This window comes from Pristiophorus japonicus, chromosome 7 (genome assembly GCF_044704955.1).
Source record: "Pristiophorus japonicus isolate sPriJap1 chromosome 7, sPriJap1.hap1, whole genome shotgun sequence".
Classification (NCBI taxonomy): Eukaryota; Metazoa; Chordata; class Chondrichthyes; family Pristiophoridae; genus Pristiophorus; species Pristiophorus japonicus.
In genome coordinates this window covers 66,771,786-66,792,410 of record NC_091983.1, presented here as the reverse complement: position 1 = coordinate 66,792,410, position 20,625 = coordinate 66,771,786, and the positions used below count along the sequence as shown (strand labels likewise).

Here is a 20,625-nt window from a genome sequence, read left to right as displayed (position 1 = left end):
CCTCAGTTTTTTATTTTTTGTTCTCTTCCCTCCCCTTGTTTTTCTTGTGTTTCTCATCGTGTGCTCTCAAATTGTGTCGTTTGATTGAGTGTGATTTGAGTTTCCTGTAGTTTCTCCCTGTTCTTCGTCTCATTGCTGTGAGTTCCTCTCTCTGGTTAATGCATCTGATATTTACTTAAAACTGTTTTCACTTGGCTTTCCACAGAGTAAAATTAAGAAACGTTCATGGGTGTTGCATGAATGTGTGGAAAGAGTGCCTGAAAATGTTGATGCAGCCAGAGAGCTGCTTCAATATGGATTGAAGGGGACTGACCTGGAGGCACTTATAGCTATTGGAAAAAGAGAAGATGGAGGCAGGTTTGTCATCAATTTAAGAAATGTATACCTTTTCCCCATATATTGTGTAACAGCGCTACTTATCTTTTCCAGTAGGGCGATGCTACTTATGTTCTAAACAGTTATTTGTAATTCTCTTTTATTTTCCAACATCAGTAGGTAAAAATATCTATTGTTCCTTTATTTTCCTTTTGGTATGGGTTAAAAGTGACCAACCTGGATGCAATTATTTCAGCTATGAAAAAGAAAGTTGATGCAGGCCTGTCAACTAGATACTTCTACTGGCTTCAAACTATTCAGAATTATTCTCTCTTCCCCAAACTTTTTCATATTTTGTTTTTCTGTTTGATATTTCTTTGTTTCATTATATATTTAAAAATTATTGCACAGTTTGCACTTTACAGTCTTGATCTCTAGTTGAATCACAAGGAAGGTAGATATGATTCAGATTTACTGTATTTTATACATCCCTGTGTTGCTTTAATTTATTTTGAACAGAGTTTGCTTTTTCTATAAGTTTTACCAATAAACATGTTAAGATTCAGGGGCATAACGTTTCAGAGGTTCCACTTCAATTATTTGAATTTTATTGAGGGAGGAAATGTCACGGAGATCTTTACGACATCTATAAAATCTACTGAAGTTTACTGCAATCTCTGGAAAATGTAGGCCACTAGGGCAATAATTTTACACAATGTAATAAAATCTACTATTGAACTAGCACATTAATCTTTTACCTGTTAGAATTATTGCAGTTTGTTACCGAAGCAGTAGGTTTATAATCTTATATATAATAAAATTTGAGGCAACACGCAGTTCTTTGGAGAATTGTACATTTTCATTTCAACAGATTTATTTTACCTGGAGATGTGGACCTTGATGAGCTTCCCTATGAGGATTATTTGTCACCAGTTGAAGAGATGCAGCTGAGAAAAGAAAAAGAGGCTGCAAAAAGACAGGAGCTGCTCCAACTGGTGGATTTTTCCACGTGAGTAATAATTGTCACTTTGCAGCATGCAAATTGGCCTTTCCTAGTTAAAAGCATAGCCAGCGTGTGTTTCTAAAATGTTGTAAGCACACATTATACAGGTACAACGTCCGAAATCTGGAATCCTCAGACTGAGTCCGTTCCAGTTTTTGGGGTTTTCCGGATTTTGGACAAGAAAATCGGAATCCTTGACTCAATCCATGCCAGGTTTTGAACGTCGAGGTCCGAAATTCCGGATTTCAGACTTGATTTTTTTGTCTGAAATCCGGAATCCTCGACTGAATCCATTCCGGATTTTGGGTTTTGCCTCAATGTCCGGTTTTCAGACAATAATTCAGGATTCGGGATGACTCCATCAGCTATACACAAAATGTCCATTTTTTTTGACAATTGAGGTTTTCAGAGTTCCGGATTCGGGACGTTGCACCTGTATACCATTTGCCATAGCTTGAAACCTTACCTCTGAAAATCCCAGCTGGAACTAATAATTTACTGTATGGATAACACTGGCACAAACCCACTGTACTGCAAAATCTTAGCAAAACTCTTAGCTGCAGTCTCGAACCTTGGTGAGAACAATTTGCGACCAAAGTTTCACTTATGAATCAGATAGATTTGTATCCTGACTGGCTTTGCTTTTCACATCAAATCTGATTGCCAGTTCTGTATGATCTGGTGTATTATTTACACATATAATGCCAGGTAACTTGTTACAGAGTATGGAGGAAGTTTTCTACATTGGCTACTTGGTTGTTTCTTCATACTTCTTCTGAGCATTGCAGTTTAAAAATGCCGGATAGTGGGACTTAAAACAACGTTATCAGGTACCTTGCCAATCCATTGCACCAAATCATGCTGTAAAAATAACGAATTTTAAGGATGATGCCATTATTAATGTGCAAATCAGCCTGCAAATTCAGGGGTTTAAGAGATACGTCATGAGTTGCGAATCTACAGAACTTGCTGGTTGATTTGCACCACTTTGCTGTTGGTTTCGCGCAAACCTTATCTCGCCCTTAACCTCCCCATTATTTGCACATAAATTGCTCATTAAGTTTGCCGCAGAAAGTTAGGGCTGGAACTTAACAATGTGATAATTATTAATGCAATGCCAATCAATCTCTCAGTCCCAGAAAGGGAACAATTTAAACTGTTCAATTTCATTCCTGCATATAGTCAATTGTGATTAAAAGATTTAAAATGTAATGTTTTTTTCATATTTTTAATTTCTATTTCTTCTCTATCTTTTCATCCAATCATTCTTTCTTTCTCCTTATTTCCCTTTTTTTTTTATATTCATTCATGGGATGTGGGCCTCGCTGGCAAGGCCAATATTTATTGCCCATCCCTAATTGCCCATGCGAAGTTGGTGGTGAGCTGCCTTCTTGAACCACTGCAGTCCGTGAGGTGAAGGTTCTCCCACAGTTAGGGAGGGAGTTCCAGGATTTTGACCTAGCGATGGTGAAGGAATGGCGACTTTTATGTCAGAATTGTGTGAGACTTGGAGGAGAATGTGGAGGTGGTGTTCCCATGCGCCTGCTACATTTGTCCTAGATGGTTTGGGAGGTGCTGTCGAAGAAGCCTTGGCGAGTTGCTGCAGTGCATTTTGTAGATGGTACGCACGCAGCTTTGGTGCGCCAGTGGTGGAGGGAGTGAATGTTTAAGATGGTGATTGGGGTGCCAATCAAACGGGCTGCTTTGTCCTGGATGGTGCCGAGCTTCTTGAGTGTTGTTGAAGCTGCACTCATCCAGGCAAGTGGAGAGTGTTCCATCACACTCCTGACTTGTGTCTTGCAGATGGTGGGAAGGCTTTGGGGAGTCAGGAGGTGAGAATACCCAGCCTCTGACCTTATGTAGCGACAGTATTTATGTGGCTGGTTAAATTCCTTGTTATTGGAGGCCCCCAGGATGTTGATGGTGGGGGATTCGGTGATGGTAATCCCATTGAATGTCAAGGGGAGGTGGGTAGACCAAGCCTGAATGTTGTACAGGTCTAGCTGTATGCAGGTACAGTCTGCTTCATTATTTGAGGAGTTGCGAATGCTCGTGTTATAGTTGTACTGGAATAACTTGGCTACATGTCTTCAGCACTATAGACGGGATGTTGCCAAGGCCCATACCTCTGCTGTATCCAGTGCGCTCAGCCATTTCTTGATATCCCGTGGCGTGTACCTGATTTGACTGTAATTCACCCTCCTCCTCCGTTGTCCCCTTTTTTTTTAATCCTTAAATCGCATTTGTTAAGTAGATACACTGTTGGTCCCACAGTTCACTAAGGTACCAGATGCCCTGTTGCCCTCGCCACACTGTTGTAAGCTCGCACTTTCAATGGAAATTGCGGAATTTATTTTATAAGTGTGTTCATTTGTAAGGAATGTGTTTGGAATTTGAAAGAACATTAACTGCAGAAGACAATAGAATTGTGAAGAATTCAGTTCTGCATTATGTTTCAAACATGCATTGCTGTATTTGAGATTAGGCTATGGAATGCTTTGAGTAGAAGAGTTTGTTCAATTTTTTTCCATTGAGTGGAACTTTGAATGCAATGTCAACCTACTAATGTTTTCTGGAACTCTGGTCTTATATCCCTGGCTCCTAGTCACTGCTTGCTGTCTCAGCAACCCTATTATTTTGATTTTGTTTAAAGATTATAAATATTACTCCAGAGCCTGTATTCACTGAAGTTTAGAAGGATGAGAGGGGATCTCAGAGAAACATATAAACTTCTGACTGGACTGGACAGGTTAGATGCAGGAAGAATGTTCCCGATGTTGGGGAAGTCCAGAACCAGGGGACACAGTCTAAGGATAAGGGGTAAGCCATTTAGGGCTGAAATGAGGAGAAACTTCTTCAGAGTTGTTAACCTGTGGAATTCCCTACCGCAGAGAGTTGTTGATGCCAGTTCATTGGATATATTCAAGAGGGAGTTAGATATGGCCCTTACGGCTAAAGGGATCAAGGGGTCTGGAGAGAAAGCAGGAAAGGGGTACTGAGGGAATGATCAGCCATGATCTTATTGAATGGTGGTGCAGGCTCGAAGGGCCGAATGGCCTACTCCTGCCCCTATTTTCTACGTTTCTATTAAATGTCCTTGCTTCATTGCATCTGTAGTTCTTTCACCTGCAAATTCATGGATTTGTGACAGCTTACTAATGACCACTGACCTTTTGGCATTTCTATATTGCATCTAGCTCTTAATTGTCCATTAACTCAAATAAACTCCAAAATACTTGCAGTCTTTTTACTTATTTTTGAAAAACAGAAATATATGAACATGTACAAATCCCTGTTCATGACAAGGCACTGTCATTTTGAAACTGACAAGGGAAATACTATAACATACAAAAAGATGAAGTGCACAGAAACATGACTGCAGTTATTGATTGTCAATTTAGTGGTGTGGTTTTGTAATTTTTGGACATCCAGTACATCCTTTTTCTTTTCACAGGCTTACATTGGAACAAAAGAAGCTTTGTCGCTATAGATTGAAACTGTTAACCTACTTAAATCGCCTTGCAACATATGAGGTATGAAAAGCATTTAATTTTTTTTATATAAAGAGTATAAAAGTTAATCTTAATATTGTGGAATCCTCTCTCATTTCAGAATACTAAAAGTTTTTTTTAATATATCTGGCTTCGACAAGGGAGATGTAACAAATGCATATTGTTTGAATTCATTGTGATGGGTTGACTTCATTACTGGCAAAGTTTTAGTGGTTCAAAATTCTAATGTAAGTTAATCGAAAAGGTACTGTATGTCTTGAATCGAATACATAGCTACAATGACTTATATTTCTATTTATAGGAAATCCTCGGAGGCCCTCATGCTGCAGAGCAAAGATATGATTCAGAGTTCTTCAAAACATTTAGAAGTCAGAATATTGTATTATCAGCAAGAACATATGCAAGGGTAAGGTGTACTTTCTGAAAACACAATCATGAGTCATGATAACATTTATTCTGTTCAAAGAAATTAATCTGGTCTGATTTGTGTCCAAGTTAGGAAAACATTTACTTGTCCAAGTTTAACTTGAAGAAGCACTAATATATTTGTGCATTCCTATTTATTTTTTTACTATTCCTCAGAAAAAAACATCAGCAAAAGCAGGTAAAGCAACTGATGCAAATGGATTGCCAGATCTCTCGGCCTTTTCATTTCATTACCATATCTCATAAGGTACAACAATGTAGTGGTTGTGTTTCTGGACGAGTAATCTAGACGCCTTGTCTAATAATGCAGAGAATGAGCGCAAGTCCAAATCCCTCCATGGCAGTTTGAGAATTTGAATTTTAACTTTAAACAATCTGGAAATAAAAAGCTGGTATCAGTAAAAGTGACCATGAAGCTGTCGGTGTCATAAAAAATGATCTGGTTCATTAATGTCTTTTAGGGAAAAACTGCTGTTCTTATCCAGTCTCGCCGATATGTGACTTCAATCCCACACCAATGTGATTGATTCTTAACTGCTCTCTGAAGTAGCCTCGCAAACAACTCAGTTGTACCAAACTGCTTGAAAGAATAGAATCATAGAATGGTTACAGCACAGTTGAGCCCATGCTGGCTCTCTGGAAGAGCACTTCAGCTCGTCCCACTCCTCCACCCTTTCCCCGTAGCCTTGCAAATTTTTTTCCTTCAAGTACTTTTCCAATTCCCTTTTGAAAGCCACAATTGAATCTCTCTCTACCACCCTTTCATGCAGTGCATTCCAGAGCAAAACCACTCGCTGCGTAAAAAAGTTTTTCCTCATGTTGCCTTTGATTCTTCTGCCAGTCACCTTAAATCTGTGTCCTCTGGTTCTCAACTCTTCTGCCAATGGGAACAATTTCTCTCTAGTCTGTCTAGACCCCTTCATGATTTTGAACACCTCTATCAAATCTTCTCCTTAGAGCAGAGAAGGTTGACAGAACAACCCCAGCTTCTTCAGTCCATCCACGTAACTGAAGACCCTTATCCCTACAACCATTGTTGTGAATCTTTTTTGCACCCTCTCTAAGGCCTTTACAACCTTCCTAAAGTGCGGTGCCCAGAATTGAACACAATACTCCAGTTGAGGCCGAACCAGTGTTTTATAAAGGTTCATCATAACTTTTGTGCTTTTGTACTCTATGCCTCTATTTATATAGCCCAGGATCCTGTATGCTTTCTTAACCACTTTCTCAACCGCTTTCTCAACCTGCCCTGCCACTTTCAACGATTTGTACACATATACCCCCAGGTCTCTCTGTTCCTGCACCTCTTTTAGAATTGTACCCATTAGTTTATATTGCTTCACCTCGTTCTTCCTGCCAGAATGTATCACTTCACAATGTTCTGCGTTAAATTTCATCTGCCACGTGCCCGCCCATTCCACCAGCCTGTCTATGGCCTCTTGAAGTTTATCACTATCCTCCTCACTTTTCACTATACTTCCAAGTTTTGTGTCATCTGCAAATTTTGAAATTGTGCCCTGTACACCCAAGTCCAAGCCATTAATATATATCAAGAAAAGCAGTGATCCTAGTACCAACCCCTGGGAAACATCACTGTACACCTTCCTCCAGTTCGAAAAACAACCATTCACCACTACTCTCTGTTTCCTGTCACTTAGCTAATTTCATATCCATGCTACTACTGTCTCTTTTTTTTCCATGAGTTTCAACTTTGCTGGCAAGCCTATTATGTGGCACACACAATCTTTGAATGGCAATGGACAATTAAATAACTAATTGGAGGGGGCTCCATGAACATCCCCAGCCTCAATGATGGTGGAGCCCAGCACATGAGTGCAAAGCTCAAGGCTGAAGCGTTTCAACCATCTTAAGTCAGAAGTGCCGAAAGGATGATCCATATCGGCCTCCTCCTGCAGTCCCTACCATTACAAAAGCCAGTTTTCAGCCAATTCGATTCGCTCCATGTGCTGTCAAGAAACGGCTGAGCGCACTAGATACAGCAAAGGCTATGGTCCCTGACTACAGCCAAGCTGTTCTAGTACAGCTACAACACTGGCATCTACCTGACAATGTGGAAAATGGCCCAGTTATGCCCTGCCCACAAACAGGACATATCCAATCTGGCCAATTACCGCCGTATTAGTCTATTCTCAATCATCAGCAAAGTGACGGAAGACATCGACGACAGTGCTATCAAGCAGCACTTATTCACCAATAATCTGCTCACCGATGCTCAGTTTGGGTTCTGCCAGGACCACTCAGCTCCATTCTGAATTCTCGAGGTGAGGTGAGAATGGCTTTCCTTGACATCAAGGCAGCATTTGACCAAGTGTGGCATCAAGGTTGTAATGAGGTCTGGAGCTGAGTAAAATTGTAGTCAATGGGAATCAGCAGGAAAACTCCCCACTGGCTTGAATCATACATAGCACGAAGGACGATGGTCATTGTTGTTGGAGGCCAATCATTTCAGCCCCAGAACATCACTGCAGGAGTTCCTCAGGGTAGTGACTTCAGCCTTACCATCTTTAGCTGCTTCATCAATGACCTTCCCTCAATCATAAAGTCAGAAATGGAGATATTTGCTGATGATTGCACAGTGTTAAGTTTAATTCACAACTCCTCAGATAATGTAGCAAGACCTGAACGGCATTCAGGCTTGGGCTGATAAGTGGCAAGTAACATTCGCGCCACGCATGTGCCAGGCAATGACTATCTCCAACAATTGAGAGTCTAACCACCGCCTCTTGACATTTAATGTCATTGCCATCGCCGAATCCTGGCTTGGGGCCCAAGCTATTCACAATCTATATCAATATAGAAAATAGGTGCAGAAGTAGGCCATTTGGCAACTTCGAGCCTGCACTGCCATTCAATAAGATCATGGCTGATCATTCCCTCAGTCCCACTTTCCTGTTTTCTCTCCATACCCCTTGGTCCCCTTAGCCGTAAGGGCCATATCTAACTCCCTCTTGAATATATCCAATGAACTGGCATCAACAACTTTCTGCGGCAGAGAATTCCACAGGTTAACAACTCTCTGAGTGAAGAAGTTTCTCCTCATCTCAGTCCTAAATGGCCTACCCCTTATCCTTAGACTGTGTCCCCAGGTTCTGGACTTCCCCCAACATCGGGAACATTCTTCCTGCATCTAACCTGTCCAATCCCATCAGAATCTTTTATGTTTCTATGAGATCCCCTCTCATCCTTCTAATCTCCAATGTATAAAGGCGCAGTTGATCCAATCTCTCCTCATATGTCAGTCCCGCCATCCAGGGAATCAGTCTGGTGAACCTTCGCTGCACTCCCTCAATAGCAAGAATATCCTTCCTCAGATAAGAGACCAAAATTGAACAAAATATTCCAGGTGAGGCCTCACCAAGGCCCTGTACAATTGCAGTAAGACCTCCCTGCTCCTATACTTAAATCCCCTAGCTATGAAGGCCAACATATCATTTGCCTTCTTCACCGCCTGCTGTACCTGCGTGCCCACTTTCAGTGACTGATGAACCATGACACCCAGGTCTTGTTGCACCTCCCCTTTTCCTAATCTGCCGCCATTCAGATAATGTTCTGCCTTCGCGTTTTAAATGTAATATATCCAAGTTTACTGATAATACAAAGCCAGGTGGGAATGTAAGTTGTGAGGAGGATGCAAAGAGGCTTTAAAGCGATATAAACAGGCTAAGTGAATGGTCAAGAACATGGCAAATGGAATTTAATGTGGAGTATGTGAAGTTATCCAGTTTGGTAGGAAAAATAGAAAAGCAGAGTATTTTTTAAATGGTGAGAGATTGGGAAATGTTGGTGTTCAGAGGGACCTGGGTGTCCTTGTACACAAATCACTGAAAGTTAACATGCAGGTACAGCAAGCAATTAAGAAAGCAAATGGTATGTTGGCTTTTATTACAAGAGGATTTGAATATAAGAGTAAAGACATCGTATTGCAATTATATAGGGCCCTGGTGAGACCGCACCTGGAGTATTGTGTTCGGTTTTGGTCTCCTCACCTAAGGAAGAATATATTTGCTATAGAGGGAGTGCAACAAAGGGGTTTGTCTGATGAGGAGAGATTGAGCGCACCTTCTCGAGGGCAATTAGGGAGTAGGAATAATTGCTGGCCTTGTCAGTGATGCCCACATCCCATAATTTTTTAAAAAACTCACATCTGGGGACTGGTGCCAAGTTTGTGAGCGCAGTCCCACAATTGTAAAGCAATACCCTGATTATAGTCATACTCACAGAATCATGCCTTTCAGCCAACATCCCAGACACGTCATCACCATCCTTGGGTGGTATGTCCTGTCCCGCCTACAGAACAGACCCACCAGAGATTAGGGCACAGTAGTATACAATCAGGGTGAGTTGTACTGGGAGTCCTCAATATTGACTCTGTATCATGTAACATCTCATAGCTTCAGGTAAAACATGAACCAATATACCTCATTCTGATGTCTACCTACTGCCGTCTCTCAGTTGACGAGTCAGTACCCTTTTATATTTCACACCATTTGGAAGAAGCACTGAGGTAGAAAAGGTACAGAATGCACTCTGGCTGTGGGGCTTCAATGTCTATCACCAAAAGTGACTCAGAAGTACCACCACTAACCCAAGTGGCGGAGTCCTGAAAGGCATAGCTACCAGACTGGGCTTGCAGCAGGTGATGAGAGAACTAACACGAGGGAATAACCTACTTGACCTCATTTCACCAATCTACCTGTCACAGATGCGTCTTTCCATAACACCATTTGTAGAAGTGACCCCACATAGTCCTTGTGGAGACCAAGTCCCACCTTCACATTGTGCACATTCTCCATCGTGTTATGTAGCACGACCATGATGTGCCAGTTCTGATGAAAGGTCATCGACCTGAAAAGCTAACTTTGTTTCTCTCTCCACAAATGCTGCCTGACCTGAGTATTTCCAGCATTTTTCTGTTTCTTTTTCAGATTTCCAGCATCTGCAGTATTTCACTTTTGTTTCACTCATATTTGTTTTGTAACCAAATGCAAATTACCTGAGGTGCAAGACTTTGAGCCAGTCCTTAACAGGTTATAAATAACACTTGGAAAAGTATTTAAAAAGAACAGTGAAACTTCCATGAACAATATAAAAGGAGAAAACGCTAACACGGCTCTTCTGAGCTCATGGCAAAGTGACTCTCATCTTATGTGTAGCAGTGTTGGTAGTGGATGTGTCTGGATTTGTTAAAGTAGGCCTTATGTGGCGAACATAACAGGAAATAATTGATAATAACTCCAACTCATTTTTTTATCTTTAACAAATCGCCCCCCCCCACACTCTCTTTTTCTGAATTACTGCACCTTTGATGGTTTTATTCAGATGCATAATTTTTCTATTAAAAAAAATTCTAAAAATGGATGTGTGTATTGCATGTACGCAATTGCTTTGTCATGCCAAAGGTTGGTCGACCAAGGTAGAAGGCCTTGGTATTGTTGGAACTGTGCTAGTAACTGGATTTTTCTTTTAACAGGAGAGCAATATTCAAGCTTTGGAGATTCTGTTTACCTACCATGGATCAGATCTGTTGCCTCATCGGTTGGCCATTCTTTCAAACTTGCCTGAAACGACGACTCCTCATGAGTATTGCTTTCTTCTGCCAGAAACTAGGTAAGAGTATTTTAAAAATATATAGATAGTGCAGCTTTATTCCTTTATAACAAAGATTAGTTATCAAAGTACTGTCACATTATTATATTCCATTTTTAAAAATTAAATAGAAATGGACCCTCAAAGCTGAGTGGCTATGACATGAACCAACTAATAGGTGACATTGATGATTTATTGTCACTATCCATTCATGTGTGTTAAAGATTCCATAACTCACGAGGGACACAGACAGGAGTGAGTGACAAAATATTTTAGAATTGCGCAAACGGCTATAATGTGTGTCTGATTATTTTAATAGAAATTAGTGGTATTTACGGAAATGAAAAATAGACTACTGAATGCTGCTGAAACATGACCCCAATTAAATCCGTGGTCCCATACTCGGGAGTGTTTTTCAAATGATCTCCATTTCTGGAACAAATTGCTTTTGAAATCTGCCTATAGTAAAAGTACTTTTTCGGTGTACCTTTTTAAATTCTTGAAATGAATTAACTAGCATGCATCAGTGGACATGATTGGTGGTGTGAAGGCCTTATGTTTTAGATAGTCATTGTGCAGTCTTTGCATAAGCCGTTCTATAATGTCACTTTAATGTTGATGGATGAAATACTTTGTGACGCAAACTGTAAAATGGGAAGTGATTTATCAAGACCTTGTTTATGTCAAACAGATGCTAAGCACACGTTTGAGAAATAATAATATTGCACCTGAGTATTTAAATGAATTTTCAACATATTTGCAGTAAGAGTTTGTTTATATTAGTTCAAATCACTTCTTAAATTTTATCACAATACCTAATTTTATTAGCAGAATTTTTCAATAATTTTGTGAAATGGAAGTCATGTTCTTTGTGAACCAAGAAAATTGGAACAAACTTCAAACCTAAAATTTAGACAGAGGAATTTTTTATTCAGTTTCTTGCTTGGGCAGAGTTTTTAAAATATACACGGCAATTGCCACAGTTTTTGGCCATTTCTCCACAGAAAGGATTGGGAGAAAATTACTTTTAATGGGCCCAATTTTGCCCACGACATACGTCAATTTGTTTTGAGCAAGTTGTTTTTTCTGGCGTAAGTTTAAAGAAAATGCCATTTTCCGCCAAAAATTTACTCCAGAATAAGTCAGTTAGGTCTGATTTTTTTTTTTAGGTCAGTTTCTTTTTCCAAAAGGGGCCGTTCCAAGACACTTATGCCATTTATGCCACTTTGGCCAGCAAAAATGTACTCCAAATCGACTTAGGTCAGCGTATGTGGCCAGCACTGAAAAACCTTGCGGGCAGTGAAGAAAAAGCAGCGCACATTCGGCAGACATTCGGGGAGGGAAGGGAACGGGGGAGGACCTCAACAACCAAGCACCAAACATTGCAAGGAAAAGCTCAAACAATTAAAATACTAATAAAAATGAAGTAAATCCTGCCGCGATCTTTGACGTCGGCCCGGGAAGGTAGCGGGCCGGCCTGTGCGTGAGGCCATTTGGCCTGCGTCAGGGGAGGGAAGACGTACGTCGGGAGTCCAGAGCAACCGGAGAAATGCGAACTACTGCCCGCGATGTAACCGGCGGGTGTGGGGTGGGGAGCAGCGAGAGAAAGAGAGAGATGCTGGCCGCGATCAAGAGAGAGATGCTGGCCATCGATGTCACCGGTGGGGGGCAGGGGATAGCGAGAGAGAGATGCTGGCCATCGATGTCACCGGAGAGGGGGGAGGGAAGACGGGGGTGGGGGGGGGTGCATGGGGTGGGTAGCCAGAGAGAGAGAGAGAGAGAGAGAGAGAGAGAGAGAGATGCTGGCCTCGATGTCCCTGAGGGGGAGGGTGGTGGGGGAGTGAGAGAGATGCTGGCCTCTATATCAACGGGGAGGGGTAGGGGTAGGGAGAGGAGGGAGGCAGGTCACAAGACCCAGGTGGGGAGGAGGGGGCGGGGGAGGAGAGGACAAAGGACCTTTGGGTGTGGTCCATCTGGAGAGAGAGAGAACTGCAAACCTGTGCTGTGCTGCTTTGACCTTTGAAAGTTTAACATTAAGTATGGGGGCAATACTCACAATGCCATACCTTTTGCGAGCGTTCTGCATCATTGTGCTATGTAGGAGACAATTGATTCGAGCTCATCACATCAGGAACATCAGAGCTCATAGGCTGCTGGGCAGAAGGGCTTACCCAGCTCAGCAATTTCGAGTGAGGTGTTCTTATCCGCACCTGAGTGATGCAGAGTGTGTCAGAAGGCTGTGTTTCCGCACAGAAGTTGTCCGTGAGATCTGTGACTTGCTGAGACCAGACCTACAGCCGAGAAGCAGCAGCTGGACTGCTTTGTCAGTTGAAGTGAAGGTTACAGCTGCACTTTCCTTCTATGTCTCGGGATCGTTTCAATCTACAACTGGAGATGTGTGTACCATCTCTCAACATGCAATACATGTTTCCATTCACCAGGTCACGGCTGCACTGTATGTATGGAGGAATGATTTCATCAAGTTCCCAATGACCGCCCAAGCAACGTATGAGCGGGCTGTGGGGTTCTCAAGGATCGCTGGCTTCCCAAAGGTACAGGGCAGCATTGATTGTACCCACGTCGGCTTGCAAGCATCTTTGGAGGATGCCGAGATGTACAGGAATAGAAAAGGCTTCCACTCCATTAATGTGCAGCTCGTGTATGACGACATGCATCGCATCATGTCAGTCGATGCAAGATACCCTGGCAGAACCCATGATGCGTTCATCCTACATGACAGCTTTATATCTGAAATGTTTGAGCAGCAGCCAGAAGAGAAGAACTGGCTACTGGGAGACAAACGGTACGGCCTGGCCACCTGGCTCATGACACCCCTGCGCGTAACCCGGATGGAAGCTCACCGTCAATGCAACATGTCGCACATTGCGACGCGCAGCATCATGGAAAGGACCATTGGCATCTTGAAGCAGCATTTCCGATGCCTGGACCATTCCGGAGGCTACTTGCAATACTCCCCTGAGATTGTCGGTCAGTTCACTGTTTGTATGCTGCATGCTGCATAGCTTAGCCATCATGAGGCAGCAGCACCTGGTAGTGGAAGAAGACCCACCTGAGGTGAGAGTGGCTCATGAAGATGATGTGGAAGATGCAGGAGGATGATGATGATGACGAGGATGAGGAAACCATGCAAGTGCCTGAAGCCGGAGCAGGACGTCGGAGGAGGGCGGGCCATCGTGCCCCCTTAACGATTGCTCGAGCCTTGTGTCAGCAGCTCAGCCGTGAATACTTTGCTGATGACTGAGGGCTCGGTGACAACTGTTCTGCATGGACATGTTTATTTTTTGGAGTTGTTCCTAATCTTGTGTTGTGTTACTGGAACATGATTCAGTTTTAATGTAAAATATATTTTATTCAAAAATTTGCAATGTACTTAACTTTAGTGTAATAAAAATATTCTTGTATCAAACTTTACTCTTTAAGATCACTTAAACATTAAGTTCACTTATAAACGTGTAAAGTTACATAACTTACAAAAAACATCCAGTGTGAGAACAGTTAGAACAGTGAGTGAAATGACAACAACAACAGCAGCAAAGAAAGGCTGCACCCATCTCTCATCCCCCTTAGTCTATGGCCACCCGCTGCGCTTGGTATTGGGCTCTGCATCACCCCTGCCCGCAGGCGTTGGCACAGTGTTTCTGGGGTGCACACCAAGATTCTTCTTTCTAATATCTCGGCCACGGGGCACCTCTTGAGGGTGGGGGATGTCAACGTCACATGGCAAGTTGGAGGGCCCAGGCGGCAAGCTGAAGGGCGCGACTTTGGCCTGTTCAGAGCTTGATATGGAGATTGGAGTGGGAGTGGCAGTTGATTCTGTCAATGGGCGCGGGGTCTGGGCGTGTTCCCTTATTGCAGCAGCTAACTCAGACATTCCCTCCCTCATGGCCTTGGTCATTGCAACTGTCGTCCTTTCCACTACCTCTGACATTCCATCCCTCATGGCCACCATTCCCTCACTGATGTTAGCGGACATGGTTCCCATCTCCCGTGCCATTACTGCATTACTGTTACTTCTCCCGACAGTTCCGCTACCTCCTCACTCACCCCAGTTATGGTGTCCAGGAGTGATCGGGTAAGCTCAACGCTCTTCCCCACCCAGTGCCATGATCTGAACCACATCTGTTGCATCCTGCATCTCAGGAGAGCGTGGTCCATGTCTCCTTCCCTTCACCCTGGATCTGGCTCGCGGCAGCCCACTGGGAGGCGCAGGCTGAGACCTTGGGACCCTGGGTGTTCCCTGCTGATTTACACCAGCACCACCACCACCACCATTGCTGGGACCTGTATCCTTGGAAGGTGGGGCCACAGGTGTGCAATGCTGCGGCACAACATCACCACCACCACTGGGACCTGCAACCTCGGACAGTGGGAAACCATAGAATGTCGAATCACTAATCACGGAAGAGCCTGGCAAGTGAGCTATGTTGACCTCCAAGATTCAGTAGAAGACTCCTGTCATCGAACCTCTCAAAGTGCCCCTCACACTCATGTTGCTCTGGAGGGTTGCTCTCCTCTTCAGGCTCGTCCATGTCTGAACCTTGATTTGGATCATCAGGAGGACTGTCCTCAAGTTCTGCAACATATAACAGAACAGTGAAATGGTTAGCAGCAGAGGAGGAGGCAGGATGGGTGGGATGAGTCGGCTCACACATAGCAGGCCAGGCAGCAGGTTGATTTGAAGGGCCACGATGACTTTTCATGACTTGACCACTCCCTCACGTGCAGGCCCAGCTTGTGCAGTACTGATGGTTTTACTCCAGACAGGACCCATCAAAGCAACGACCCTCTCTGGTGTCAGTGGGTGCAGATTTGCCGGTCCTCCTCCTGTCCTAGTTGTTTCCCTTTTGTTGTGGGACAGTTTCTTCTGCAAAGATTAAAATGCAACTTTTTAGAGAGGGTGTCTTTCTGCTGGGTGGGACATATACAGCTGGTCACATTTACAATTAAAATTACATTGAATAAATGGAAATATTACTTACACTAACTACTTGACCAAGGTCCTGCCACCTCTTTTTACACTGCCTTCCAGATCTCTTGGTGTTCACCAATCTACAGAATTCTTCTGCAACTTCGGTCCAGCATTTCTTCTTCTCTTTGGGTGGCACTTTTGTGTGACCTCTGCTGTAATCCAGGTGCTGCCAACTGTTCTCAATGACAGTAACTAGTGACTCGACTTCGTCATGCAAGAAATTATTTGGTCTTGATGCATGTTGCTGCATTATTGCTGCAACTGCTCGGAGATACTAACAGCACTTTTGCAATGCTCTGAGACACTTTTCCACTGCACTTAGTCAAACTGTGATTTTTCAAAACACAGTCCTCTGAGACATTTAACAGCACTTTTGCAATGATCCCAAACACTTTTCCAGGCATGCAACAGTTAATTTCAGGAAACAACACAGGCAGGACAATGCTGCTTGCATTCAGCAGTTAATTCGCTTCAGAGCTCTCCTGGCACGCAATGAATAGCAGCTGTGATGTACTTTAAAAATGGCCGAGTGCCAAGTTTCGCCGCTACTGCGCATGTGCGCACATCGGACTGACATCACTGCGCATGCGCGCAGGTGCCGGCACTGGTTTCAGCGCTGGCCTGTTGCTCCGCCCCCCACTGCACAATGTACGACTGCATGCCTTTGCAACTAAGAGGGTCATACGTAGGTTATTCTTGATAAAGGAAGATATCAGGCTGATGATGTTACAATCGGACTTGCTACTGGACCAACTCTTTCCACACTTCCTCCTTTTGTTGTATTCAATAATGAGTGGAGCAAGCACCATCTCTTAGAGCAAAACTCGGAAAAGCGGCCAGGATGGGGAGACTTTTTTCCGGCGCCATTTCCAGCGCGCAAAGTTGGCACAATTAAGGTAATTGCACCGAAAAAAGGGGTTGAGCAAAATTGAGCCCAATAGTAGGTTTTTAAAGTAAAGTTCATTGTCAAGTTGTTTTTTTTTTAAAGGCATCTAGATGAAATGTGCTTAATATAGTGGTAAAAGTTGTTCTCTCCAAGATACCTGTTGAAGTCAAGTAAGACAGCCCACTGATGTGGGAAGTGTGGCATAGTCTTCATTTTGTATTGTCACATGAAGATAAGTTGTACCTGTACTGATGGAATCAAAATAGTCCAATCATAACTGCAGCTCTGTTTGGTCATAATGTGAAATAAAGCAGCATATTGATCTGTATAAAGCCTTGCTTCAGCAAGTGTTTGCTAGGTCTTTCAGTAGGGTTGAAGAAGTACAAATGTGAAAGATGTGAATATCTGGTTCAGGTCACAAGGGGGGGAATTATTGTTACAACCTCCAGATTATGCTATCATACCAGTAGATGTAGGACAATGAGAGTCAATTCCCATAAAAGTAAAATGTTCAGACTGATTATAGGAGTGACTGATACCACTGAACCAGAGTAGGTGTCTAGTAGACCAGAATTTTAACAGCATCAATAACAGCAGTACAATGCATGGTATCCACAGATATTTGTTTTACATAAATGTACTATCTTTAAATACCCTTTGTGAAATATCATTGCTAGGGACAATAAAAATAGTTGTCACGATAACATAGGTTTGACTTATGTCATACAAATGCAACAATCTGAGGATAAGACCACTGATCCAGATGAATTGCATCCACGCATTTAAAAATAATATAGGAAAGAGATAGCAGAGGCATTGCAGGTGCAGCATCCAAAATCCGGAGTTCCAGAATCCAGAATGATCCGTGGCAGGATTGTCCAGAATCCGCAGAATGTTGCGGAATCCGGACACCCTGCCAAACCGTTAGCGTTGCAAGCCGGGCCCAGTGAAAAGTCAAGAAATTAAATCCAACTACTGTACAATGACAAAAATTGCAAGAAAAAAAAAAGCCAGTCCTACCTGTTCCAGGCCAGGTCTTCAGTCACTGTACTGCTGCTCCTGGGCCCGCAGCAACTCTGCACAGAACACAAGTCCCTTCAGCCAGAATCAACTCTTCACAGCACACAAGTTCTTTTGGCCAGAACCAACCAAGCTCCCACGCGCAGGTCCCCTTCACGCACAGGTCCCCTCCCACGTGCGCCAACCCAGGCTCCCCACCCACCTTTCCTTCAACCACTGTCTGCCCCACATATGACAGAGACTGTAGGTCCCGCATTGGACCCCTCAGTCACCTGAGAACTCACTTTTAGAGTGGAAGCAAGTCATCCTCGGCTCCGAGGGACTGCCGATGATAATAAGGAAGACATCAAAGTGCAGAAACATCTTTTAAGATGTCAAAAAGCAGTCTTACTAATGTGTAACGGTCATTCATGGCAAATTAGGTGCAACACTAAGCCTGCACATACCAACATGTGTCAGATTTAGAATTTAAGTAATGAAGGAGTGTATGAATAAAAATATTCCTTACTCTCACGACCCTGGAATGGTCATTGAACTTTTTCCGACATTGTTGATGGTCCCTCATGGTATTTTCGACTGAGGTGACCTCCCCAGCCAGGCTGGTCCACATTTGCCTTTGCACAGCTGGGAGGAGTTTTTCAGCACCCCTCATATTAAATTCTCCCAATCTGGTTTGCACAGCTGCAATCAGGGACTCTTTTGTTTTATAGCTAAACTTTTGAGCTCTCTGCCTGCTGGAGTCCCCTTCCATTGTGGCTGCTTGGACTGTGAAAAGTACTTGCTTCAGCGCTGGATGTACTGTGCATGCTCGGGCGCACCCTGACAGCTGACTAGAATCATGGGAAGAAGAAAAAAAATCGGGAAAAAAAATATTTGCACATGCGCAGTAGGTCCGCTTTTTTATCATCGCAAGTTTTGGCCCTGACACACAGATTCCATCGTGCTCGGCCAGATTTATTGCTATCACCGGTCACCGTTTGCCAAATTTTGCGACTTCCCGGCACTAACACTAACCCGGCACTAAAAAAAAATGACTCCAAGATTATCGCTGGATAAACGGGCGAAATCACTAATAGCCGAATTTCTAGCCCTTGGTATTTAACAGCACCTTGCAAATGTGGGGGAGCAATCGAATAATTATCACTCCATGTCGTAGCATGGAAGCAGCAACTTGCTACCTTGCCCCCTTGGAATGTTCTTAACAATGTCTTATTTCATTGGTCAAAATAATGTTGCTGTATTTTAGGTATTGAAAGGACACTTCTGATGGGAATGTTACTTTAATTCAAACTGCTTCTGAGCCTTTCTGTATCCCATTTCCTTGACACTATGTCTTCTGTGCATGCTTTCAAGAATAATTACACAATACAATACTCTTAATGTTGAATTCACATTTGGAACTTGCATCTGCAAAAACAATTGTATTTTATATGCAAAATAATTCTCGGATATGAGTTATATTTTTAATTTTTGGATTTTGCTGAAAATATATATCATTAAAACTAGTGGTTTGCAGAATTCTGCACTTATTCTGAACAAAATATTTATGCAGGACCACCTTCTGACCACAGCAGTATTTGTATCAAGCTTATTGCAGTAAATGTATTCTCCAGAGAAATAAAAGTACAGATTAAAACTGTAGCTATAACAGTAAAAAACGGATTGAGCATAACATTCATTCAAGTTATGGTTATGCAGTTTGAAGAAAGCTGTAAGACACAATGTAGAAGATACATTAAATGCTGCATAAGGTTGTGGAAACAGTTAAAATGTTAACATGGCAATGCCGTACACGGTCTTCCTGCTCAAAAGACTTGTCAAGCCCCAGTTTTACGTTCCTAGCTTCACGCATTGCACCTCTCAACTTTGAATTGGGATGCTTATAGTCTCACCATAGGAGTAGTTTAGATTAGATAGTCACTGTAGCCTTTCATTATGAGCATGTTCTATTTCAAAACCAGATAACTTGCATTTTCTTTAATACTTGGGTTTTTACTCCTGATTTCATTCAGTATAGTTTTTTGTAACCAGTGGTATAAAGAGTGTGCGTGACTCGTGGGTTTTTGGGTCTACTTTTTTAAAGTATGGGTGCACATGGGCTTGTGTTAAACTATGGGCTGGTTTTCTTCTGTGGTATGGTAGCACAGTGGTTATGTTACAGCCAGAGGCCTGGACGAATGATCTGGCGACATGAGTTTAAATCCCACCATAGTAGCTAGGGAATTTAAATTTAATTAAATAAATCTGGAATAGAATCAATGGGCCCAAGTTTCGGGCCGTGCCTAAAACGGCGCAGCCCGGACCTGGACGCCCGTTTTTCGCGCCACAAAATGCGCTGAAAAAAAAATTACCTATTCTCCGGCTCACTGCAGATCCTTTGCAGCTCGGCGCAGCGCAGCACGAGCTGTGGGGGGCGGAGCCAGGTCCCTGCGCTGAAAACAGGGCCGGGACCTCTGCACATGCGCTACAGTGGGCGCGCTTGTGCAGTAGCTCCAGGCGTCCAAAACTGTGGGAGGGGCCCGAAGCATGCAGCCCTTAGCCCTGGCTGAATGGCCTAACTGGGGCTGTGTGGATAAGGCTCCTTCCACCCGACCCGACCCCCGCTAAACCCCCCCCCCCCCCCCCCCCCCCCCCCCCCCCCGGCGACTCGACCTCTGCTTCCCTCCGCTCCCCGCCCCCGACTCCCCCTACCTCCGCGCCCACACCCCCTGGACCTCCGAGGCTCTCCCACCACCACCCCCCCCCCACCACCCCCCCCCCCAAGATCCGACGCCGCCTACCTGTAAATCCAGCCCGAAGTCTTGGGCCTGGCCGTTCAGCCTCCTTCTCTCCCTTCCCCCCACCCCTCCTTCCCTCCCTTCTTCCC

General features: G+C 43.5%; 1 protein-coding gene across 1 annotated transcript in view; it reads left to right on the top strand.

Annotated features, from left to right (window-relative positions):
- nbas (NBAS subunit of NRZ tethering complex) overlaps positions 1-20,625 on the top strand; it is a 357,427-nt gene that overhangs the window by 96,891 nt on the left and 239,911 nt on the right. Inside the window, exons 17-21 of the mRNA XM_070885013.1 lie at positions 206-357; positions 1,187-1,324; positions 4,773-4,851; positions 5,132-5,236; positions 10,748-10,884. Coding sequence (XP_070741114.1) covers positions 206-357; positions 1,187-1,324; positions 4,773-4,851; positions 5,132-5,236; positions 10,748-10,884 — 611 coding nt within the window. The remainder of the gene's footprint in view (positions 1-205; positions 358-1,186; positions 1,325-4,772; positions 4,852-5,131; positions 5,237-10,747; positions 10,885-20,625) is intronic.